The 26,238-nt window shown below is 43.4% G+C and overlaps 1 protein-coding gene across 1 annotated transcript in view; it reads right to left on the bottom strand.

Annotated features, from left to right (window-relative positions):
* The window catches only part of MYOM1 (myomesin 1), a 123,737-nt gene that overhangs the window by 55,661 nt on the left and 41,838 nt on the right, over window positions 1-26,238 (bottom strand). The window contains exons 11-16 of the mRNA XM_040970565.1: window positions 22,615-22,756; window positions 20,925-21,124; window positions 18,762-18,818; window positions 12,612-12,736; window positions 7,774-7,957; window positions 3,598-3,772 (exon numbers count right to left, since the gene is read on the bottom strand). Coding sequence (XP_040826499.1) covers window positions 3,598-3,772; window positions 7,774-7,957; window positions 12,612-12,736; window positions 18,762-18,818; window positions 20,925-21,124; window positions 22,615-22,756 — 883 coding nt within the window. The remainder of the gene's footprint in view (window positions 1-3,597; window positions 3,773-7,773; window positions 7,958-12,611; window positions 12,737-18,761; window positions 18,819-20,924; window positions 21,125-22,614; window positions 22,757-26,238) is intronic.

Here is a 26,238-nt window from a genome sequence, read left to right as displayed (position 1 = left end):
GGGCCAGCACTGTGGCATTGCATTTAAACCATCCTAAATAGCTGCTGGTTCAAGACCTAGCTGCACCACTTCTGCTGAAAGTGGCTGAGGATGGCCCACGTGTTTGGGTCCCTGCACCCATGTTGGACACGTGGGAGAAGCTCTGGGCTCCTGCCTTCATCTTGTCTCTGTTCTGGCTGTTGCAGCTATTTAGAGAGTAAACCAATGAATAGAAAATCTTTCTGTGTATGTCTTTCTTCCTCTCTGCAAATCTTTCAAATAAATTAAAAAGGAAAGAAAATATCTATTTTCCAAAAGGAAGAAACAGACAGATTCAAGTGACTTGTGCTCGTAGACAAGAAGGCAATTGAGGCAATTTTCTGAATTCTGCCAAAAATGGTTTCTCTCTGATGTTCGCAGTAAAATACAGACAATAATACCTACATAGTAATGTTCATGTATTAGTCATAAGTTATATAAAGGACCTGCTACTTAATAAATAATAAGGTGTCACTATTACTATTTTAAACTTTTTTAAAAAATCGGTTTTATTTATTTGAGAAACAGAGATCCAGAGGTAGAGACCATTCATTCATTGATTCATTTCCCCCAGTGCTTGCAACAGCTGGGGTTGGGCCAGACCAATACCAGTAGCCTGGAATTCTATCCACAAGGGTGGCAGGGACCCAACAACTTGAGCCATCATGAGCCAACTCTCACGGTGCACATTAGCAGGAAGCTGGAACTGGAAGTGGAGCCCATGTACTCCAGTATGGGACGCAGGTCTCCCAACTGGCATGTTACTAGCTTTGTCAAATGCTCACTCCTAATGCTATTACCAATGGCTATTTCAGGTATGCATTAAGTAACTGCTCCCCGTCACAGAGACCTAACCATTGTCTTTCTACACTTTGGAGAAGTTATAATTACTTGAGAAATAATACTCTAATTTGAGAATGAATTTCCAGAATTACTACTTAAACAGAAGGATCCTATAATGAGGTGTGAATCCACAGGTTGTTTTACAGAAAAAGCAATCTCATCTTTTAATAGGTATGGCTATAAAGAGCTGTTTCAGGAATAATTGCAGCATTTAAATCCACCAAAAGAACTGTACCCAGAGGAAATAACAAACCTGTCAATGAATGTATTATCATTAACAAGTTCAAATATTTAATAAAGACAACTATAATCTAGTCCAATCTCTTAGGTGTTCCATACCCTGAGCTACATATGGTAGATACAAAAATAAACATAGGGTGCTGTCTCTTTTATCATCTCCTATTTGTAGGGAAACAGGTCCTGCCCATACTCATGAATGTTTTTCTAAATGACCCAAGAACACTGAAAAACTGTAAAAATTAGTATATGTGCTGCTGAAGCGAGCACGAAAAACTGTAAAAATTAAATACAAACACAAACTAATAAACCTCTCACAAAACATACATCCTTGTCCCGTTCATTGGTATCCTATCTTCTTTCATGCTCTGCAAAATAACCAATTTCTCTTATTTGGGTCCTGGGACTTAAAGCAGTTCCAGCCAAAAGCTCATCTGGCAGTTTGGGGGAATTCTCCTGAGATTGCGTCTCGGTCAAAGGAGGCTCTGTCTGACCGCACGTTAGAACTCAATGTCAGACGGCAGAGCTGCTTGGTGAATAGTTGGAAGCAAGACAAAAACTTAAAAAAAAAATACCCAGCCCTTCCCACATTAGAACCAGATTCAAACAGGCACCAAAGTGTTCCATATGTCCTGGTTCGGTTGCTATTTATGTCTGCTTAGCACTGGGTTTAATGTCCAGAAATGTTGAGACTTCTCTATTCTTTTACAGTGCCTGGGAATTGCAAGCTAAGCAGAAACCGTTAGATCCCTGGAACCCAGGATCACATTGCATATTAAAAAACAGAACAGACGCATAAAAGCAGAACAAATATAAAACAGGAAAAGAATAAGGAAGGGGATAAGATGAATTCTTCAAATACTAGTATTATGTGTTTCTGAGTGTTTAACAAAACAAGGAAATATTTCTTTGCCCTGTGGGTTTGTATTAGACATGCCTGGTTTTCCATTTGGATATTTCACGTACAATGTTTAAAAAGAAGGGACAGAGTCCAGGTAAGTCTGCTCAGAGGTGAGGGTGACTGAATCTCCCAGCCATGTGGCTGTGGCTGGCAGAATCCACGACGGGCCAGTCTTCCTGTTGGGGATCCTTGCTCCCTGTCCACCACTGCCAAGCAGTGAGCGAATCCTGGGATTGTCCAAGGTCTGAGTATTTCCTCTGTCCACAATGATCGTGCTGTGGGCAGATCTCAGATGGCTCTGGGCATGCTCAGAATCATGGCTGTGCCCACTGCCGCCATGTTGGTGGGCAGAGTCCAGATAAGTCTGCTCAGAGGTGCAGGTGTCTGTATCTCCCAGCCATGTGGCTGTGGTTGGGAGACTCCACGCCTGGCCAGGTTTTCTGCTGGGGATCCTTGCTCTCTGTCCATCGCTGCCAAGTAGTGGGCAAATCCTGAGCTTGTGGGTGGCCAGAGCATTGACGGCGCAGGGTTTCACCTGCTGGCCACCCAGTGGTGAGCTCTGGGGTCTTGGGGGTAGTATTATTGCCTAGGGATATCCATTGATGAGGCCACTGTATGTGTAGGAGAGGAGTGAATCCTAGGGACATCCAACAACAGGGCCACTGTATTTGCAGTTAAGTGAGGGGACTGAAATCTGGTGGTTTGTAAGGGGAGAGACTGGGAGATCTGTATGCATCAGACTCATGTACCAGCTCACATGGGCTGGGCATAGAACTGACCTAGCAATTGCAACCATCAGTGTGTGCATAAGCTGATTGGGGCAACAGATTGCCGCACCCTGTATTGACAAGCACACACAAGAATCAGGTCTGGGATCACTTCAGAAGAAATTTCTTTGGGGAATCCCCCAACTGAACTGCTGGACTCAGAACCCCAATCATGGAAGAACATAGGTTCCATGGTCTGACCATGGAGTGTCTGTGTCAGAGCTGGGTCTCCTCAGTGGCTCAGAGAGAGCAGTGGACAGTATGTTCAGCTGCACATGGAGGATATAGCAGTACATTGGAGTCTACAGAGGACACCTGGTACCATAACCGAGGACAGAGGTTGGAACAAATTGACCAACTACCCCAGCCAAGAGTTGGCGGTGAATATCTGGGCAAACAGAGACTCTAAGGTAGACTATGTCAGTCAGCAGATTCTGGAGAGATTTCATCATGCTTGGAGTGGTGAGATCGGCAGTTATTCAGAACTGCTGAACTATCAAAACCTCTTGAGCAGGACCCTTGGAGCATGGCGCACAGTGGCATCCCTGGGGTAGTTTCAGGTGACCGTGGTGACTGTCCTCCATCTCACAGTACAAAGGTATTTGAGAGGCTGGGTGTGGCTTCTAGGAAAAAAGAATGTGGAAATAAGGTGGGTCTCACTCATCTTCCTGTAGCCCTTGACTCTTTTTGCCGTGATTAACTATGTGAAAATCATCAAAATAAAGATAGAAAGTTTTAAAAAATTTTAAAAATAAAAGAAAACCTCCCTCCTTCGGGTGTATTTGCTGTCAAGTGTGTCCATGGTGCTTCTTGGATGCTGGGGTGCCTTACCGTGAGCCCTTCACAGGGTTGTTGTTGCAGGGTGCCCACTCCCCAGAGCCAACCACACTTGCCTCGATGTAATACCCAACCAACTCTTTGGCGTCTTTGGACTCTTCCCAAGTCACCACCACAGAGGTATCTGTGTTTCTGCTTGGGATGATTTTGCCAGGGGGCTGAGGGATATCTGAGAGAAGAGAAAAAAAAAAAATTATCACATATCCACAAACATACAGTCAGAGAAGTTTTACACAAAGCATCAGGTCAAACATACTATACATTAAAATAGAACATTTTTTTAAAATGTTAGGCTGAGAACACAATGATAAATTAAATATCCCTGAACTCTAGGAAGGAAACAAATTAGCACTGCTGTTACAACTCTACACTTCTGGGGAAATTTACTTTCATAAGTAAAACTACTAATGTTTTATGTAATGTACAGACCATGCCTAGCTATCAATAAAACACATAATGAAAGAGGGAAGCCACTATTTTTACCTGTGATTATATATCTGTATGTACAAGACTATTTTTTAAAAGTTTGTTGGAATTGGGATTAAATGATACCTTCATTTTAGTGTACACAAAGTTGAAATTCATGCGTAGTTTTTTAAAATACAGATTTCCTTGAGCTCTTCAAAGATCCTTGTTCACATTTATGTGTTCGCTTGTATGTATGTGTGTGCTAATTAGATTTTTGCCTTGAAAACCTCTCTTCTCAGCTATAGGCAAACTGACTATGTTGCCTTGTACCTAGGCTGGGAGAAAAACATTCAATAGCTGGCAGGCAGTCTGAGCCTAGCTAGTGCCAAATCTCTGTTAACCATACCAGTTTGCCAGCACGGTTGCTTAGTCTTTTTTCATTCTTTCTTTTTTAAGATATATGGAGGGGGCTGGCAGGCCCCAATGGAAGATGACCCTGGGACCCCGTGCCATGAGGGGATGGGGCAGGTGCTGTAGACTACCCAGGGAAGGGGAGTGGAGGATGTGTGGGAGTAGGGACCACCAAGGGAGTACTTTATAGGTATACAATGACTTCTGGTGGCTTCCACAGACTGGGCTACTGCACTCACAGGTAAATGAAGGAGTTGAGAACAGTTGAGAAAGGGGAACTGGAGGCCATGTCTGGATAAGGAAAATGCACCTGCCCAATGGGAGACCTGGGCTGGACTAAACAGCATCACCTGCTGCCCACCAACAATCACAAGCCAGGGCACAGGTCTGCCTGGCAGGACTAAGCCACTATATCCACCAGTGAATATTGTGGCAGGGACTGGGCCATACAAGGCTGAGCCATGACACCAACTGGCACATGAGAGAACCGGGACTGCAGTACCCACAGGTTTGCAGGAGAGCTGGGGGTGGTAATGGACTGAGCTAGACATGACCACAGAACTCACTGATGCTCACAGAAACTGGGAATGGGAGCAGGCAAAGCAGGCCCAGTCTGTAGCACCCACAGGTGCACCCAAGAATCAGGTCTGGGAGTAGACTAGGCTACAATACCTGTTAGCTCATGCAAAGGCCAGGACGAGGGGTAGACTATTCCAGCATGGGCCTAGCATCCACCAGCATGCATAAGATCCAAGTGTGGGAGAGATCTGGTGGGGAAACTCGAGGAATTCCCTCTGGTGAGCACCAGAGCCAGGACTAGGGTGACAGGGCCAGGCAGGGCTGTGCTAGTCATCAGCATGAATGTGTGCTGGCTTCGAGATGGGTCAGGCTAGGCTGGGGCAAGCTTTAGCACCCAAGCATATGGGAACCAGGACAAGGTGTGGGCCACACAATGGGGACAGGCTGGGCAGGGCTAGGCCACAACACACACCAGTAAAGGTTGGAAGTTTGGAGGGATGGGGGTGTGAGGGTGAGGCCAGGCCAGGCCAGGCTGCAGCATCCACTGGCATGTGCCATGCTGCGTCAGAACACCACTGCAAGATCTGGGCTAGAAGTGGGCCTGGTAGAGGAATAAGGGAACTTCTCTGCTAGGCTGCAGTTCCCACTGGTGAGCTCAAGAGCTGGGAGTGGACAGAGCTGAACATGGCTGCAGTACACTTCAGCATGTGCGTGGGCTGAGTCCAGGAGCAGGCTGGAATGGACTAGACCCCTGAACCTACTGGTGCTTTCATGAGCCAGAGTGGGTGCAGGATGGGCTACGCTAGGTTGTGGCACCCACCAGTCCACAGGAGAGCTGGGTCTGGAAGCGAGTCATGTCAGGCTGGGTTGAGCACTCACAACCATGGCAAGATCCAGGGCTGGAAACTGGTCTGATAGGGGAACTTCCCATTAAGGCTGCAGCGCCTGCTGGTATACACACAGGAGCAAAGGCTGGGGGCAGCCCAAGCCAGGCTGGGCTCCAGTATTCATCAACATACATCTGGGATGGGTCTGGGGGTGGGCTGGGCTGGGCCATTCTGCAACATATGTTGGCAGGTTTGAGTCAGGTCAGGGTACAGGCCAGTTGGGGTTGGGCCATGACACCTGCCAAATCACATGAAGGTTAGGATTGGGGACTGGCCAGCCTGGGCAAGGCTGCAGCACCCACTAGCATAAGCTGACTGAGGGCAGGCCTGGCATAGCCAGGCTGTAGCATCCACCAACAAATGTCAAGGAGAGGCAGGTCAAGCCAGACTGGGTTGCAGCATCCACTGGCACCCACAAGACTCAGGGCTGGGTGCAAGCCTGGTAGGAGAACTTCAAAGGTTCCCTTGCTAGGTCACTGCTGCCACTTGTGAGTGTGAGACTGGGGGCAGAACAGTCTGGGCAGGGCAGAAACACCTATTGGTCTGTATGGATTTTGGGAGGGCTGGCCTAGGCTAGGCCACTGCATCCACTGGCACATGCAAAAGCCAGAACAAGTGTTGGCTAGCTGGGCTTCGCCACAGCATCTGCTGGCAAGTACTAGAACTAGGTGCTACACATTTCAGGCTGAACCACAGTAACCTCTCACAAGTTCAAATGTGGGGCTTGGAGTGGACCTAGGAGGAAAATTGTAGACACTTCTCTACTGAGCTGCAGCTCCAGTTGGTGAACATGAAAGCCAGAGCTGGGGGGTGGGCCAGGCTAGACAAGGTGACAGCACCTGTTGGCACTTGTGTGTGCTGGGTCTGGGGGTAGGTCAGGCTGAGCTAAGCCACAGCATCCATGGGTATGTATGAGAGATGGATGGATGGGATGTGAAATGGGCTGGATTAGACTGCTGTACATGCTGGCTGGCACACATAGGAACTGGGGCTGAGAGTGGGCCTGTTAGGAGTTACTGGAGCACCTCAACTAGGCTACGGCACCTGCTGATGTGCGTGAAGGCCGAGCTTGAGGTGGGCTGCACTGGGCTAGGCCACAGCACCCACTGATTTGCAGCAGAGATGGGACTGGGGGTGGAACTAACCCAGCAACTGCCTTCACTGGCATATGTATAGCTTGATTGGGGTGACAGACTGAACCAGACCCTGCACTAGCTAGCACACACAAGAATCAGGTCTAAGGATCGCCTCAGGCAAGGTTTCTTGGGGGACTCCCTAATTATACTGCCGGACTCAAACTCCAGCTACAGAGAAATTCACAAGATCTTTGGTCCAACCTTGGAGTGCACCATGGGCCTGACCCTCCTCAGTTGTTCATGTCCATGTAGTAGACAGTAGGCCATGATTACATAGGCCGGCAGAGAACATCAAGTCCCTCATGAGAGGACGAAAAGCAGAATGGGATGGATGCCTCTTCTGTCGGAGCTTTGCAGCAAGCATCCGGGTGCATGGATACACTGGGGTGGACTCTCAGCCAACAGACCTTGGAAAGAATTCTCAACCCTAGAACACTGAAACCAACAATGTCTCAGAGCTATCAAAACCACTCAAGCAGCAGCCTCTGAACATTCTTCCCCACATCAGGGTCCTGTGCTGATGTAGTGTGGCAGTGAGGAGCGGCCTCCTTCCCCTGCAGATAAGCGGGGAAAAGCAAAAATTGGAAATATTTGTCCCACTTGACTTGCTCCATACTTCGACCCTTTCCACCCCTAGTCAGAGACCAACATGAGGATACATCCTTCTCAACTATGTAAACAACATTAAAAATAAAGTCAAAATACTTTTTTAAAAAAGAAACAATCTGTGTTTGAAACTTAAAAAAAAAAAAAAGGGAAAAAATGCTCTTGAGGTAAGTAATTCACAGGTAGCCTAATTCTATACTTACCAAGTTTGTCCCCAACCACGGTCACTTCTGTGGCCTCTGAGGGCTCACCAACTCCTGCTGAATTAGAACAGCGCACACGGAAGCAGTAAGATTTCCCTTCGGCCAAGTCAAACAGAGCAAAGCGGGGAGACTTCACGGGCAGCTCCGTGTTCACCCGCTGCCAGTTTTCCGTTCCCGCTTCACACTACAGCAAGAACAGAGATGCCCACTGAGAAACAGGAGTTGGAGGCCAGGCAACTCCAACTGTTCCTTCTCTGCCAACAAACTGCAGCCTTGTGCCACTGGACCGCAGAACAGATTGGAGGGCATGGAGGAGCAGATGCCTGATGTTCACAGCGTTCTCTAAATCCCCTCTTTAAAAAATAGGTTTGTTTATTCATTTGAAAGAGTTACACTGAGAAAGGAAGAGACAGCAGAGAGTGTGTGTGTGTGCGGGGGTAGGAGTTGCAAGGCAGGGATTTCCCATCCTCTAGTTTACTACCCAAACAGCTGCAGAGGCTGGGGCTCCACTTCTGAACCAGCTCCCTGCTAATGTGGCCCAAGTGCTCAGGCCTGCATCCATGGGGGAGACTTTGAAGAGGCTCCTGACTCCTGGCTTCAATCTGGCTCAGCTCTAGCCTTTGTGTTTCTTTCTCTCTTTTTCTGCCTTTCAAGTGAATAAAATAAATCCAGTAAATAAGAGGGGGGAGGGTTGAGTGAAACAATAGATTGGAGCCTTCTTCTCTCTCTAATACATTTAGAATTTCTTTTAAAAAATATGTTCTTTCCTTCCTGCTCAAATTTTAGAATAAATAATAGGATAACAAATTTAAGGAAATTCTGTTTCTAAAAATCAAAATGAGCTAGAATTATTTGCAAACCCTTGAATGAAGGATGTGGCATGTGGTTAAGTTTGGAAGAGGATCTAGTAAGAAAATTGTCAGAAGTGTTTAGTCCTTCAGGATAACTGAAAGGTAATCCTTTTTCGTCCTCTTTTAAGTTCAAACAATGCCCAGGACCAGTAGGGGCAGAAATTCAGATATTCTTGCCTGATTTTGCTACAGAATATTTTAACAGCTTCAAAAGACTTTGCCAGAAATCCACATTGTGTGACAGATTGATTGGCGGACAGTGATGACACACTGTTGGAAACATAAATCCAGTAGCATACCATTCAGCATCACCAACTTGCCATGGAAAGCAACATGGCATAGTGCAATGTTCCAGTTATTGAATCTGATCTTGGCTGCATTCACAACGTGCCACACGACCTTCAAAGTCCCTTGAGTACTCATAATTTCAGGCCATAATCTGTCAAATGGGCATATTTGACAAGGGAACCTCTAAACGGATGTACAGTGTCTTTATGCTTAGGTATCATTTGTCTGGGAGAAGGATAGAAAGGGTGCTGCCCAATGAGAGATAAAATTCTTGCAGGTATTCAATCCATTTGCTCATGGTTTTGATTTGTTTTGACATATTCTCTCCTAGGAAATAAGCAATTACCAGTTGTTTAAACTGTTAATAGCAAAAAATAAGAGCTGCCTTTTACTGTGCTAAGCCATTATGACTCTTTGATTTTCTCAACTGCGCTGTGGAGTAGATATTGTGTGATTATTAAAGTTTCCCACAGATGATGTGGACTTGTGAAGATAGAAAGGCAGCCTAGGGTAAGAGCCAGTCAGCCTTCACTCAAATCCTGTTTCTGCTCATATCAGCTGCATACCATTGGAAAAATTATATACCCCATCAATGCCTCAATTTTATAATCTACAAAGCAGGCATGTGGAAAATCTCATGGGATTGCTGCAAGAACAAAGTGGGCTTGCATGTATAGAGTGTTTCCAGCAGTGCTTGGCCAGTGGCAGACAGTGGCTATTTTTATTCTTGCTAGTAGAAGGGCAGCTAACAAATGACAAAGTATTCCTCTGTGACATGAGAAAAAGCACAAAACAGGGAAAGGTTTGTAGCCAAAAGGAACAGGAAGTCTGGGAGTGCTGGAGGCAAATTTCCTGTATAATGAACCCCTCAATTTCAATGACTTTCAGGGTCATAGGTAGAGCACAACCAATTCAAAGTGTGCAGCTGTGAAAGGCAGTTTTGTGGGTTTTGCATCTGCAAATCTTAGGTGCACCGTTTTATGCAGAACTATGAGTGCAAGGGCACACGAGAGGCAACACCCAGTGCATGAGTGTTTTAGGGATGGAAACATGCCATGGGACCCGAGTGCATGAGCCGTTTCCCTCTAGGAAGGCCAACATATCAGGGATAGTTCATAAGAAATAATCTCCAAATGAGCTTGGAAGAGTGTGACATTTGGATAGCTATGTAAATTGAGCCCTGGGTCTCCTGATGTGTCTGCATTCCCAATACTCCAGCACTATGTGCGTTCATAAATGTGGACTGTGCTAAGTACAGCTTCTTTATTCAATGCTGTGCTGATAAATGTCCCCTCAAATTCCATTCCAATAGGTTTGCAGGTGGCAGAGCATTTAAATTTTAATCACAGGTTTGTATATATTTGGGTCTAGAGATGTTAAAGGCTTTGTGATGAAATCAGAGTTTTTGTGACTAAAGGAAAGGTTATACTGAAGCCAAAGCTGACTTCTGGGTAGAAAAATGCCTCCCCAACAAGCCTTTACATGTCATTGTAATAGGAAAGATAGTAATTACTGCCACAAGAGCTATTCAGAACTCTCTTCTTGTGGAGGATTTCAAAGAGATTTACTGGGGTTTTATTAAGCGTACCAGAAAAAGAACATTTATCTAACACCATTCATGCCATCTGTTAGAAGAAAAAGCTTCAAATGCTGCCCATGTTATAGTTAATACATAGATAAAACACAAATTTAATTTTAATCTTATTTTTAATAAAACCAGACTTTCCAGAGAGATGTATATGTTTCATGTGAAAGAGATGTTATATTTATTGTTTTTTTTAAAAAAAAACATTTATTTTTATTGAAGTCAGATATACAGAGAGGAGGAGAGACAGTGAGAAAGATCTTCTGTCCGATGATTCACTCCCCAAGTAAGCACAACGGCCGATGCTATGCCGATCCAAAGCCAGGAGCCTCTTCCGGGTCTCCCACGCGGGTGCAGGGTCCCAAAGCTTTGGGCTGTCCTCCACTGCTTTCCCGGGCCACAAGCAGGGAGCTGGATGGGAAGTGGGGCTGCCGGGATTAGAACCAGTGCCCATATGGGATCCTGGTGTGTTTAAGGCGAGGACTTTAGCCACTAGGCCACGCTGCCGGGCCCTATATTTACTGTTAATTTGCTTTAAGATAACCAGGAATTCTGGAAGCAAGAGGCTCAAAGATGTGAGCCAAGCTTGCATACTGAAGAAAAGCAATTAATAAGGGAAATCAAATTTTTAGTTCTGGTATAATTTTCTCAAGAGTCACGGATTTGAAGTAATTAAAAGTCCATAAGAAATAAACAGAGAAGAGAGGCCGCCAGAGAGTTAACTGAACTCCACATTTTTGCATAAAATTTTCTATGATTTACAGTGAAAGTAAATAATACCTTTCAATGCAATCACACAACTTTATAAAAATTCAAAGTGCAAACATTTGATCATTGACCTTTTGCTCTGAAAAATGATGAATTACAGTAAAAGTGCCAATGTTCTTACACAGGATACTTATTTTGTTTCACTTTTTCAATTAAATTCTAAAAAAATTTTCAAAAAATTTTAAGCAAAAATTTTCAAACTATCCTTTTCCAGGCACCATGGTTTCCTTGTTTCCTTTGGCTCTGGGCCTTGCCTTGCAAATGCTCCTGTGTTTCTATGCAAGCTCCCCTTAATAACGCCCCAGCTAAGTCTTGGACTCATGTCTGTAAGTCAGGCATGTAAACTCATCAGAACTTCCTTCAACCCTGGATGTGATTGATTATATTGTTTTCATTCTTTCCAGCCATCCTAGGTCTTCCTTCTATGTAGCACTCTCAAAGGTTCTAATCACTGACATAATTGTAAGATATTTGAGGGAAGGGCCCGGCGGCGTGGCCTAGTGGCTAAAGTCCTCGCCTTGAACACGCTGGAATCCCAGCAGCTCCACTTCCCATCCAGCTCCCTGCTTGTGGCCTGGGAAAGCAGTCGAGGACAGCCCAAAGCTTTGGGACCCTGCACCCGTGTGGGAGACCCGGAAGAAGTTCTTGGATCCTGGCTTTGGATCGGCATAGCATCAGCGGTTGTGCTCACTTGGGGAGTGAATCATCAGACGGAAAATCTTCCTCTCTGTCTTTTCTCCTCTCTGTATATCTGACTTTCCAATAAAATAAATAAATCTTTTAAAAAAAAAAGATATTTGAAGGAAAGAAATAGCCAATACTTTATGGCATTTTGTTATCTCTGATCACACTGCTACCCATACTTAGAGTTAACCAAGTGCCCTGCCATGTAAGAGCTTGCTGTTTCAACTCTTCAGCCAGCTGAAGTATTCCGACATCTCCAGTCCTCTTTCCCATCTACCCTCACTGTTGTTCATTCCCTACTGTGAACGGGTGAAAAGCCATCAACACAGCAAGGGAGACACAGAAAGTCTAGAACACGTTGCTATGGAGGCATTCTACAGCTTCAGAAAAAATTCTGTTCTATCAGGGTTATGATTTTGGTCCTTTGGACCTCTCAGCAGTATATGGGTGAGATTTGGGGGAATCTACACTAACCCCTGCACTTTCAGGCAAACTTCTGTGTGATATTTACTTTTCAATGAAGAGATTTCACAATTGACATCCCCCATCCACCTCCCTCACACCACTGTCTTCAGCAATGTAATCTCTACTTCTTTAATCTCTACTTCTTTAAGGGAATTTTATGAAAATATCATGAGATAGTGTTGATTCTGGAGTCTTACCTTTTCCACAAAGTACATAATGCCCTCGTGGCCACGCTGCCCAGGGGGCTTCCAGCTTAGCACCACATAGCTCCGGGTAGCCTCTGTGACAGAGAGCTCTGTGGGTGGCCCAGGAATAACACCCTCTGAAAAATAGCAAGGAATCATGAGAGACACCAACTCTAGGTAGCCAGGACACTCAGAAAGCGGTAGGATGCTTCTTTCCCCATAAGAGACAGAGATTACGGCTTCTCATATGAGTAAGTTCCTTGTCTAAAATTCTTCCTAAAATTTCATCCATGCATCCATCCATCCATTCATTCATTCATTCAATTATTTCAATTATTTAAATGCCATTGAGCATGTAAGGCACAGAGTTAAGAAACCTGGATTCTGTCTGAAGAGTTTACAGGTAAGCTGGTGAAAATAGAGGATGACCAGCACAAGCTAGAGTGTGCTTACGCACCAAAGGGCACCAAGAGCAGACCGCAATCAAGAGAAGATCACAAGATGATGGGGTTTGGGTCCCGTGTCAAGGTCTGCCAGCTGCAGTGACATAAGGTGGGATTATTCTGGCTCTATCTCTATCTCCATCTGGCTCCGTCTTAGTAGGAAAACATCTGGTACTTCAAAAATATTGTGGAAATGGTAGGATTAAAGTTAAGTTTCATGTTAGCATCCACTCAAAGGCCAGGTGGAGGTGTTAATCTGGGAACCCTCTCTGTAGGTATACTGTCAAACCTATTCTTATTCTGAATAATGATGGAGATCCACTTGTTGCCAAACGCTGAGGACACCCAGGCCAATGTCAAGGAGCAAAGGCATTTGAAAAGAAGGATTTTGAATAAGACCCATCTGACTGGTAGTGGAACTGCCCACAGTGGTATACAAAAGCAGCCCGGCACTCTATGTCTAGCAAAATGAACTGATGCTTACAGACGCTCTGAATGACCCATTCCACTCACTGAGCCAGACGCCTCGGAGCAGTACAGCAAAAAGCTCTGCAGAGTGATGGACTTGAGACTGTTGAAGAACTTTTACTATTATAATAATATAGGAGGAAACAGGGGGAGAAGTGTTACTGGGGAGGGCAGAAGGGGAAATCCCTGAGCCTATGAAACTATCATGAAAAAAAGGAGAAGAAAAGTGCTCTAACAGAAAACATAGAGGGGTTCTTCTTAGCTATGAATGACACTGCAGAGGGAGGGGTGATCCTGGAGAGTGGTCCCAGCAAGAGGAAAACTGGGTGGCATCAAGGGGTGATGATGTCTCCTTTACAGAGCAGACCCCTTACAGAGCAGATTCTGCAGTCAACCAAAGATCAGATCGAGGGTCACCGATTCACTGAAGTTCCCACGGATCCTGGTTCTACACCCCTCAAGAAAGTATGGGTGTCTGCTGTGACTTCTCATTCAATCCCACAAGTGATGTGCTCAGGGTCATCCTGGGTATCCCAAGGGATCCTTCAGTCTCCATTTCATCTGTAGCAACCTTGCAAAAACTCTCCCTAAACACTTCCCGTCTTCTTCTCCCTGTTTCTGCAGTTCTGGGAGTGAGGCTCCCAGCAAATGTGGGTGAGGGTCAGGGAAGCTGTACTGTCTAGGCTGGAGTGTGCACCTGGACTCTAACCTGTTGTTTTCTTCCTGAGCATCCATGCTCCTTGCTGATCAAAGCAGCAACCCTGCAGATCAAAGCAGCGGGAAGGATGTGCTGAGTATTTTCTTCCCTTTGCCATGACATCACTCTCATCCTATCAGAGAAATCTTTTCTATAAAATGAGAGAAGGTTGAGGTCAGTAGGGATGGATCCAAATTCAGCCACAGCCCGACTCACTGGGATTGGGATTTCCTCCCATTTCTTTTCCTGCCTGGTCTTCCATCGTGGATAACAGATCAGAAAGTGGCAGAGTAGAAGAAACAGTGATGTCACCTTTATTTGAGAAAGCTGATATAATGAACTCTCAACCCTAATTTAGCATATAGCTTCAAAACTGCTGCGATCTGCAATGGCTGATGGCAGGCAAATCCACCTCTCTGACAGTCACCTATACTCCACTACTACTGCTGACAGCATCTTTGCCAGATGTGTCCCCTCTGTGCCCAGGAGCCAAACCAGTCACTGGGTCTAAAGTTGCATTCTAAAACAAACAAAACTTTATTCTTGTTTTGGAGGGGGAAAAAAGTTTCTGCTTAAAACTGGGGAAGTACTGGAATGCATGGCCTGTGTTGACATGTTCTCTCTGTCTGCTGGGCTGCCCAACAGGCATGTGTTCCTTGGCTTCAGGACTGCCAGCTGCTGCCCGGCTCTCCTCTCTCTGCCTTGGTCTTGTACTGCAACAGATCACCTCCCCTCGACTACCTCAGTACAAAGAGAGGTCTTTCCTTTGCAATTGGATCTCCCCAGGGAGATGGGGGATGCAACAGTTCCCACTCTTGGGTCTAATTCTTCTCCTTGATCTTAAATGCTTCCCCTGAAAAAATATTCTTCATAACAAAATCTTCCTAAGATTTAAGAATCTTGTCTCATGCACTAACTGCCAACTTTCCCACACTTATGGTTAGATAATTGGGCATCTTTGTGTAAGAGGTCCATGGAGGCAGGAAATGTCAGCTGCCTTCAGGTGCTGCTTTGTCCAAAGAATGAATACAACAAATTTATTTTTCCTTGAAGAAGAAAAAGAAAGTAAATTTAGTTTAGTGCCAAAAAAAAAAAAGTTTGAAATTCCAGCATAGCTTTTTCATAATATGAATTTTCCATGGACTTTTGGAAAGATTCCATTTATATATTTCCTAGCTGAAGGACATAGCTGTCTGTTTTTCATGGTGGCACTGGGGCTGCCAGGGTTTCCCTCCCACCTTCCCACCCCTGAGCCGTGACCCCTGCTTCTGTGCTGGCCAGGGTTCTCGTTCCCTGTCTGCTAAGACCAGCCTTCCTGTAACTATTACTGCCCACCCAGTTCTGCTGGGATCTTGACTCTTGTTCTTTAACTCGTGTAACTCTGCCCCACCAGAGCTCTTCTCTGAGTACAGGGAATCCACACTATGGGGTGTTTGTCCCAGAACTGCCAGGATCTGGCTGCGACATCTGTCACCCCATTGATCGCCAGGGTTGATTCAGCTGATCTGGCTGGCTAGGCGGGTGTCCCCTTCCTCCCTCTCCGCTCCATGCGCATCCCTCCCAAAGCTGCACGCTCGGTCCAAGACCCAGCTCTTAAAGTACTGAAAAAAAAAATGTCCACTTATATACTCGGAGGAAATACATTTCAACAATGAGGGTGAAGATCAGGTGTTGTGGTTCAGAGAGCTAAACCATGCCTTGCCAGCAGGCCTTGCCAGAGTGCCAGTTCCAGCTGTCTGCTAATGTGCCAGAGAGGCACACATGAAAGCTCACGGATTTGAATTTCCACCCCCTCCAGCGGGCGTGGTGGGAGTTCCTGACTCTTGCCTTCAGCCTGGCTTACCCTGACTGCTTTGACTACTTAGGAAATAAAACAGAAGGTGAACGATCTCTCTCTTTCTCCTGTCACTCTGCCCTTTAAATAAACACATAAATCTTTTTTTTAATAAAAAAGCTGTTTTCCTGACATCAACAAAATGGATAAAACCTAAGTCAGATCGGTCAGATCAAAAAGAAGAAATCAGAGGTAACATTTCTATATATTCTGCAGATACTAAAAGCATAATCATGAAATATGAATAATTTTATAAATAGTTCCTTGAAACATGAAAACTGTATCAAAGCCCATCAAAGAAATAAATAAGAAAATTTCATATATATTTTTTCAGAAAATAGGCAGAATACTTTACATCTCATTTCATGATACCAAGATTATACTGATATTAAAACCAAAGACTTCACTAGAGAAAACTGCACATTAATATCCTTTATGAATAGATACAAAACTTCCTCACAAAATTTCAGCATAAAAATTCAACAATATAGCATGATCAACTAAAGTTCATTCCAAACACTTACTTAATAATGTATAATCAATCAATATAATTTGCAGTCTTAGTTTAGAAAGGATATGGTTATGAATTATGTATTTATAATATTAGTACTCAACAATGTAGGATTAGCAGAGATGTTTTTCAGCCTGATAAAGGATCCTCACTTTTATTCAACATCACAATACAGGTACTGCTGGAGCAATAGGAAGAAAAAAGTTACAAATAGCCAAGTTAGGGGCCAGCAAGGTGGCACAGCAAACTAATTCTCCATCTGTGGTGCTAGTATCCCATATGGGTGCCAGTCTTAGTGCCACTTCTGATCCAACTCCCTGCCAATGGCGTGGGAAAGCCGTGAAGAATGACCCAAGGCCTTGGGCCCCTGCACCCTTTGGGGAGACACTGAAGAAGTTCCTGGCTCCCAGCTCTGGACCAGTCCAGCTCCGGCTGGTGTGGCCATTTTGGGAGTGAACCAGCAGATGAAGAGCTCTTTGTCTTTCCCTCTCTCTTTTTCTATAAATCTGACTTTAAGTAAAAAAGAAAGAAAGAAAGAAAGAAAGAAAGAAAGAAAGAAAGAAAGAAAGAAAGAAGGAAGGAAAGAAAGAAAGAAAGAAAAAAGAAAAGGTAACCAGGCTAGAAAACAAGAGGTTATTTTATCTTTATTCATGGATGACATAAAAAATCCCAAAGAATCCACAAAAAATATGGAAGTCTAATGATCGTGAGATTAGTCAATCAGCTTAGCAATTTTTTCCAACATACAGGAGACAAGACAGTTGTATCTTTATATATTAGCATAAAATGAAACATAGAAGCACTACTATTTACATATGAAATGCTTAACAAAAATCCAATAACAATGTGCAGGAATTGCACATCAGTACTATTGAACTGAAGAAGAAAATGTTAATGGAGACGTGTGCTATATTTATGAATTCAAGGACTTGATATGAAAACATCCACTCATGTGCAGCAGAATTTTAACTGAAATCCCTACAGGATATTTTACAGAAACTCATAATAATGAATTTAAAATTTATATGGAAATGTAAAGACTTAGGCTAGCCAAACCATTTCGGAAAGATAACACAACCAAGAACAGAAAGCTTGTAACATCCAATTTTAAAACTACCAGGTTCAGGTTCTTTCTATTTCAGAGAGAAATAGAAAGAGAGAAGTGTATAAAAGATACAGCAGTGAAGTTGGCATGGAAATAATGCAGAAAAGATACAATTAGCCAATAGTAATATGCAAATAATTGTAAAGGAAATGCTTGTTTCACACAAAGTATAGAAGACATTCACTCGGGATGGATTACAGATTGAAGTATAAGAGCTAATCCTATAGCAGTTCTAGAAAAATACTTGCATTTGAAAAATATGTCAAATTATACGAACATGGTAAATAAGCACATCAAAAATGATTATAAATATAAGAGAAAACAAGTGAAATCACAAAGAAAAGCCACTACAAATTAGAATGATTAAAGTAAAAAAAAAAAAACAACACTGATCATATCAAGTATTCATGACAGTAGGAACAGCCAGAGCTCCCTAATGCTTGTGGGAATGCAGAGTGCTGCAATCATTTTGGAAAACAGTTGGGAATTCCTTTGAAAACTGAACATACACCTACTGCATAATCCCCCATTCACTTCCTAGGCTTATCCTAGAGAAATGAAAGCACGTGTCCACACACAAAGAACATTCACACAGGCTCTCAACAGTGAACAAACTAATAGGTTGGAATGAACTGATACACATGCCAACAGATACTTACGCTGATGGAAGAAACTCAGACAAAACGAGCAAGAGTCTGTTTATTTAAAATGTTGGAATAGGCAAACCACAGCAAAACACAAAGCAGATCAGTGACCACTGGGTGCTGATGGGGTGAGGGGTGTCTACTAGAGCCATGAGGAAATTGAAGAGATGGTAGATATGTTCATTAGTTTGGTCATGGTGATATTTCCTGGGCTGTGTAACACCGATGGAATTGTGTATTTTTGTATGTGCGTAATCTATTGACTGAGAATCTCACTTCCATAAAGCTTTAACAAGAAAATGGGATTCTTGTGGATAACAAAAGTTACTTTTTCATCTCCAGATAGTTTAAAATACTCTTACCAAAACATCTTCAATAATATACACTATAGCCCTGCTGCAAAGAAACAAAACTGTGCAACAAACTTTCAGCAGTAATATTTGACGAAACTAGTGTTTACCTGTCGGTTCCTCCTCAGTGACAATTATCTGTCCAGTCCAGGGTGCCGACGGGCGACCTGAGCAGAGACAAACACAGATCCACACATCGGTGTGAATGTGGGTTCATGTGTAATGATGGACTGATAAACAAGCCACGAGCGACAGCATGGTTTTGTCAGTAATTTATGTCTGTATTTTCCTAATTAGTTTATCAAACATGTGTTTTGGGGGATGGGGCACATGGCCAGTGCCTTCAAAAAACTAGCCATCTGCTAGAACTGGGATCTGCTTGGCCTGACAGCATCAACTCTTCCTGAATTGCAGTTCCACTAGAGAATTAAATCACCTGTGTGCGTAGAACTGTTCAACAGGGATCTCCTGAACTATGTAATCCTTCTTGTCCCTTGTTGGGAGGTACATTTCTAGAACAACTGCAAACCCAGCAGTTATTTTTCTGCCACATGAGGATGAAACAAGGGGCACTAATCAGGCAGTCAACCTCGAGGAAAGTCTTTCCTCTCATTTTGCTTTAAAAAGTGTCATCTACCAAGGAAATCAGCTCAGATCTTACATAAGGAAAATGGGTACAATGACCCATACAAAACAGAAAATGCATTTCTGTGATCCCATCAACATCAGAGGGGGAGGATGGTTCAATGCCTGCTTTCAGCAAGAACTATTTTTCACAAGTTTGTGCAAACACAGGAAGATGATAGAGAAAACAGCACCTTCAGTTCAGATTGTATTTTGACTTGAATTTAAGGGAAAAGAAGGAGTCAATAACGGTATAAGATGGAATTTTTAGGAAAGGAGGAGGAAAGTCGGAAGGCTGGTGAACAGTGATTGGAAGCAGACCCCAGAGATCCGGTCAGCAGGGCGAAGGCCCATCACCCTCCTGCTGCAGGAGAAGTGCAGCAGTAACCGACAGTGCAGGGCATACACGGGAGGCCAGCGGGCCGCAGCTACCTGACTCAGCCTCCCAGGGCACATGGGCCGGTGTCTGGAAGCAGGGCTGATTCTCTGGCCTGGGACAGGGTGGGCAACATGGCTATTTGGTGGGTACATGGCCGGGAGGCACAGAGCAGCCCATGCCGCACAGTACCTCCTGCCCCAAATTATGGAGGGCCATGGCTGAACCTGCTCACAGATGGAAATGTTCCTGTGCAGCGTTCTTGCACTGCCTCTTTACGACCCTGTCATCAGGGACGCCACATGGGCTCCTGGGAAGCAAATGCAAGGCGTAATTTGTGCATCTCGCTTCTGAAACTAAGATGTCGACACTAAATACACGAAAAGATTGTTTTTCACTAACATGAAAACTCAAACATCAATCACACACATGAGAAGTCTTTAAAAAGTTTCTGGAAATTTAGTATTATTAAGAAAACTATGGGCCTGGCGGCATGGCCTAATGGCTAAAGTCCTCGCCTTGAACGCCCGGGATCCCATATTGGCACCGGTTCTAATCCCGGCAGCTCCACTTCCCATCCAGCTCCCTGTTTGTGGCCTGGGAAAGCAGTAGAGGATGGCCCAAAGCCTTGGGACCCTGGACCCACGTGGGAGACCCGGAAGATCTCCTGGCTCCTAGCTTCGGATTGGCTCAGCTCCAGCTGTTGAGGCCACTTGGGGGAATGAACCATCCTATAGAAAATCTTTCTCTCTGTTGCTCCTCCTCTCTGTGTATCCACCTTTCCAATAAAAATAAATAAATATTTAAAAAGAAAACTATGCATGGATTTTAAAGCTTTAAAAAAAATTCCGTCTCCCATGAACTTCTGAAGTATCCATACAGTGTTTAAATCTGTTTTCCTTCCATTGTGCTGAGATATTAATGCTCTAAAGGCAGACTTTAAGATTCAGGAATCTGCCTTGAGCCAAAAATAAAACCACACTTGGAAGATACCAGCAACATGCATTAAAAATTTTTTTTTTGGTTGTGCATTTCATTCCACACATAATTCCTGGAACTCAGTTTAACATAGTAGTTTTTTGAAACATAAAATATAATGAAGTTCTATAGAGAATGGCTGAGTAAAAAACCACGAATACTTGTTTTTGTTTTTGGGGTCCCCTCTCCTGCTAGGGACAGGCGCATCTGAAAAGTTTCCTTGTTCACGTCTCCCTCTAGTGGAAGGGAGTGGAATAGTCTTACTATGAAGCCCAGGAAAACGCAAAGAGCTTACTTTTCAGTCTTGCCTTCTCAGCCGGATCCAGAGCAGCCACCGGCTCGGACACTCGAGAGGGCAGGCTTATTCCAGTTTTATTCACAGCTCGAACCCGGAAGATATAGGAACGACCTTCTATCAGTCCAGTGACAGGAAAACGAGCAAACTTCACAGGTGTGTCATTGCATTGAGACCAGCTGTCTGTACCCACTTCACACCTGAGGGGCAGAGGGAGATGAACAATAATATCAGAAGAAGTTTGGTTAATTCATAGCTCTAAGGATGAAGAGCCACGCAGCCCCTTCAGATCTTATTGGTGTAAAACAGTCAGGTGTGCACTGCACACACTCAGTTTCACTGGAGTACAGTGTGTCTTCCCTAACAAGTACAAGTCCCCACAGGGACTCAACCAGGACGTGCAGAGCCTCTCCCCCCTGGGCAGGCACTGCCATTGCGACCCAGGGACCCACAGGCAGAAAGGAGAAGGGCCACCATGCCAGAAACTTTTTCAGCACAAAGTGCACAAAAGTACATGGGTTCCAGTCCTGTGTGTGTGACCTTAGCTGAGTGCTTGCGCTCTCACTGGTGTGCGGTATTGGGCCACGTTTCTGTATGTGATACTAGCATCAACCTCAAGGCTGGTAATGGCTTAGCAGTTAGCTTATGCAAAGTGTTTACAACAGTACCATGAACATAGTACTTGATTATTATGTATTCACCATAAGGTAGTTATTTTTATTATGACTCAGGTAAGAGGAAGACAAAAGGTACTGATTATCTCTAGTTTTTCACTCACGTAAGTTTGTAAATGCCTTAAGAATTTGCCAAAGAATAAAACAGACACTGAAAGTACCAAAAAGAACCTTTTAAACCTTCATAATTCATCATTACTAAATGATGGGAAATGTATAATATACATAATTTCATGTATATTGGTAAACTGTATGATTTATAATAGATATTTCACTGATGCTATTAAGACCAATGGGCATGTATTTACCAAACACAGTAAATAGGTTTAAGATTACTTGATGCAAACCAATTATACTAGAGTGACACAGTTTAGCTGTTCTGGGTGGTTTCTGCAATCAGATTTTATCACCTAAACATGAAAAGAGAATTAGAGCAACTATCTGAACAGAAACTAAGTCAGAGAACAATATATGGAGGTCAAAAATCTAAATTTGTTGTCTGTACTCATACCATAAACTCATTATATAAATGACACATAAACCCAGTTCCAGTAAATATTAGAGCCTCTAAGTTTTGGAGATTGTAAACTACAAGAATTGATTTTGTTATTTCTTGTATAACTTGAAAAACTTGAATCCATATCTTGAAACGTAAATACAGTTGTGTTAACATCCCTAAAATCATCATCACTGAATTATCAAATACATAGAACACGATTTCATGTTGAAACTGGACTCTGTTCAGTCTACAAACAAATAACATTCTAATAACTTGTGTTGGGAGTCAGAGTCAAGGAATTCATCGTTGAGTTTAGGCAATTAGCTATGCAGGTAGATATGAAAACACAGACAGATGGAAAGTTCCAAGTGTGTATGTGAATAAACACTTGCAGAAAGAGATAAGAGAGGGAAGGAGGGGAAAGCCAGAGAAGAAAATACTTTACCTAGAAGTGCTAGAAATCAACCATGCATCTCTAAGATCAAACAACTAACTTGAAGTTAGACTAAGCACTAACTTATCAATGAAATATCCCAGGATTGGACTTCCACCGTCTATAGCTGGCTGCTTCCAGGAGATGATGATGTAATCTTTGTTGGCTTCCAAGCAGAGCACGTCCAAGGGCGCAGCTGGTGCTCCTTCAATCTCTGCGTCAGCATCTGTGGACACGCAGAAGGACCCATTAGCCCTTGTAAATATGTTGTCAGCTTGGGAAGCTGGATCAGTGCACCCATTTCTTAGCATGGCACCACGGTGGCTATGTCCTGGCTCCAACAGCAAGTTGCAGAGCTTGTAATTTATTTACCAGCATAACAATGTGTGTTTTCATTCTCAGTAGCAACAACATTATGTTAGAAAAGAGAAAGGATTGAGGAGGGAGTGGTATAGTGGCTCAACGGTTTAATCCTTTGCCTTACAGTGCCAGCATTCCATATGGGCACTTGTTCTAATCCCAGCTACTCCAGGTCCCTGATTCTGGCCTGAGAAAGCTGCAGAAGATGGCCCAATGTCCCATATGAGAGACCTGGAAGAAGCTCCTGGCTTTGGATTGGCTCAGCTCCAGTTGCTGCGGCCATTTGGAAAGTAAACCAGCAGATGGAAGATCTCTTTCTCTTTCCTCTCTGAAAAAGCAATACATTATTTTTTTTTTAAGAAAATGAACAGTATCTTAAAGAAACTCATGACCTCTAGTCCTTAAAGTCCAAAATATTGCAAAAGAAAATATGGAGATACTTGAGATTGCTATCAGACAAGTTGTGCCGGCAAGATTGTTCTGAAGATATTGTGCAATACTACAAAGAAACTATGGAAGCCTCCGCCAGGGGACAAATAACTATTTTGGTCCCCTTTTGGATAAATTGCATCTACAATAAAACAAGAACCTTGGAGCTTTGCCCATCCCTAGGCTGGACACTACCATTTTGAAAGAGAAAGAAAGCATTCATTATCATGAAATGCTTGTTTCCTGTGGAAAATACTTATGAGAAAATTGGTACAGTACCCTGGCTTGAGCCTAATTTATCTGAGTTCAGTAAAGAGTAAGATAACGCGAGAAACTGACTGCTGATGAAATGAAATCTCCGCCGGCATAACACTGGTGTTAGGTGTGAAAAGGGAAGGAAAATGCTAAGTAACCTTTCAAGAGGACCTCTTTAAGACTAGAAGCAACGGCCCTGGGGGTGGGCGCCCACACAGGGTAATCCCTGCTGGCATTTGCCCACCCCTGTCATAATCAGAGTTGGTAGCAGCAGAGGCTGAGGCATGTAGCAGCCACCCATCCATGGGGAAATACATGGTGACTGAACAAACACTTCCTTTCCCTATGGTTTATATTTCAGTGTTGCGTGTGAGTTACCAAGGCATTTGGGGCTCAAGTCACTTGGGTTTTGAGCATTTTGTTTCTTAGCCTATGAACTGGCAGGAAAGCATCTGCAGGCAAACATGTCCTACAGAAGGAGATATAGGAAATATGACTAAACCATCTGATTGAAACTAAGTGTGAGGTCCCTGCACACCACACCATGGAAAATGAGCTTTTTGGTGCAGAGAAATTTCTCTCCTTCCAGACCTGGAAATCACTAAATAAGGAGAGTAGTATTGCTGACGGTGAAGGAAGAGCAGTGCTAGCATAGAAGCAAGGATCCAAATGGGCCCAACTGGAGACCATTATGCTAAGGGAAATGAGCCAATCCCAAAAGGACAGATATCGTATGTTCACTCTAACATAAGAAAATTTCCATTAAAAACACACAATAATAATAACAACAACGGCGATAACAAAAAGGAGAACAGACACACACATGTAACCCCATAAACAAAGGATGTAATGGAGACCAGACTACCAGGAATCAAGGAAAATAAACAGAAAATAACTCTACTAAGGAATGAAGGTAGACTCCCAAAGAAACTTCTAAGCATACCTAGATAACAAAAAATTACAATCCCTACTACTCACCATGCCAACAATGTCATGACCCACATGAAGAGCAAAAAGCTGGAACCATTTCTCTTTCATCTCTAATTGTAAGTGGTTGTCCCCTGGTGATGCTGAGTGCTAATATGGCTATAGGTTATTTTGTTCATCTTCTTAGGGAATGGCTCCTTCTTGTTTTAATTTGCAGTTTTGAGGTGTCAAATATAATTATTTTTGCTGTGAATTTTACCTTTTTGCACTTCCTAGTTATTTGTATCTTTTTCAATAAGTTTTTGTGATGTATTAATTGATCATCCATAAGAGACTGATTACTTGTAAACGCCTGAGGTTGTAAATGTCCCTTTCGACACTGTTTTTGGTACATCTCACGGGTAATGATGTTCTTGTTTTTATTGTCACTTCTTCAGCGCCACATGGGTCATGCAGTAGCATCAATTTCTATAAGAAGGAAGAAGCTCCTGGCTTCTGGCTTCAGACTGGCTCAGCTCCAGCCATTGTGGCCGCTTGGGGAGTGAATCATCGGACGGAAGATCTTTCTCTCTGTCTCTCCTCCTCTCTGTATATCTGACTTTGTAATAAAAATAAGTAAATCTTTTTTTTAAAAAAAAAATTACCTATTTATTTAAATGGCAGAGTTAGTAGAGAGAGAGGGAGAAACACAAGGAGAGATCTTCCATCTGCTAGTTCATACCAAAAATGGTCACAATGAGTAGAGGTGGGCCAGACTGAAGCCAGAATCTTCTACAACTCCTGTGAGTACAGGGTCACAACCAAGCACTTGGGCCACTTTCCACTGCTTTCCATGGAAAACTGGCAGGGTGTTGTACTGGATGTGGAGCAGTGAGTCTTGACCCAGTGCCCATGTGGGATGCAGGTGCTTCAGGCAGCAGTCTGATTCACTACACTACAACATTAACCCCTAAGTCAATGTATAGATTATACATATACACACATACACATACTGACACACATACACACACACACATTCTGAAAGCAGAATATCACCAAAGTATCAGGCAATTAGCTGTTGTCAACCAACTTGTCTTTACATTGAATCATATGTAATTCTATAGTTAAGGGATCTTTTGCGCTCACACTCAGAACTTGTTGCTAGAAGCTTTGGTTCATCCTGCATACTCATATCTCTAATCTGCCTGTCTAAATGCAACCCTTTTGTCTCCTCTGTTTATATTACATAACAATTTCATACTTAATAAGATATCTTTAAAAATACTAAAATACATCATTTAAGCTAAAGTTGTAAGTGAATTATTTTCCTAAAAGGTGGAAAATTCAGAACACATTGCTGAAATTCATCTCTCAGTTTTATATTATCCATTCTCTGATAGCTGATAAATTTCAGTACCTTTTCATTTCCTTAATTTACAGATTTTAAAACTGGGTTAAGTCTAAATTTCAAACATCCACATCATCCACATATAAAGGGTATAACAAAGCTGTTCTGGAAGAACTTGGAATGCACTCTGGTTCAGATGGAAGAGCAGAGACAAGGACTTGGCTTAGTGCTCAGCCAGCCACACCTATCCAGGAGGTTTAGCCAGACAAGTCGACTTGCTGATGTGCTTGTGTGTCAATATTTATGACAATGTAAGCCAAAGGTGGCTCCTCTCTACCCTCTGCAATACCTGACTTTTCCTCTTGTGCTTCTGCGGAGGAGAGGGCCTGACACTGTTCACAGATGTCATG

This window comes from Ochotona curzoniae, unplaced genomic scaffold (assembly GCF_017591425.1).
Source record: "Ochotona curzoniae isolate NIBS_2020 unplaced genomic scaffold, NIBS_Ocur_1.0 scaffold_4812, whole genome shotgun sequence".
In the NCBI taxonomy this organism is placed as follows: Eukaryota; Metazoa; Chordata; class Mammalia; order Lagomorpha; family Ochotonidae; genus Ochotona; species Ochotona curzoniae.
This window is presented reverse-complemented; position numbering and strand designations above follow the sequence as displayed.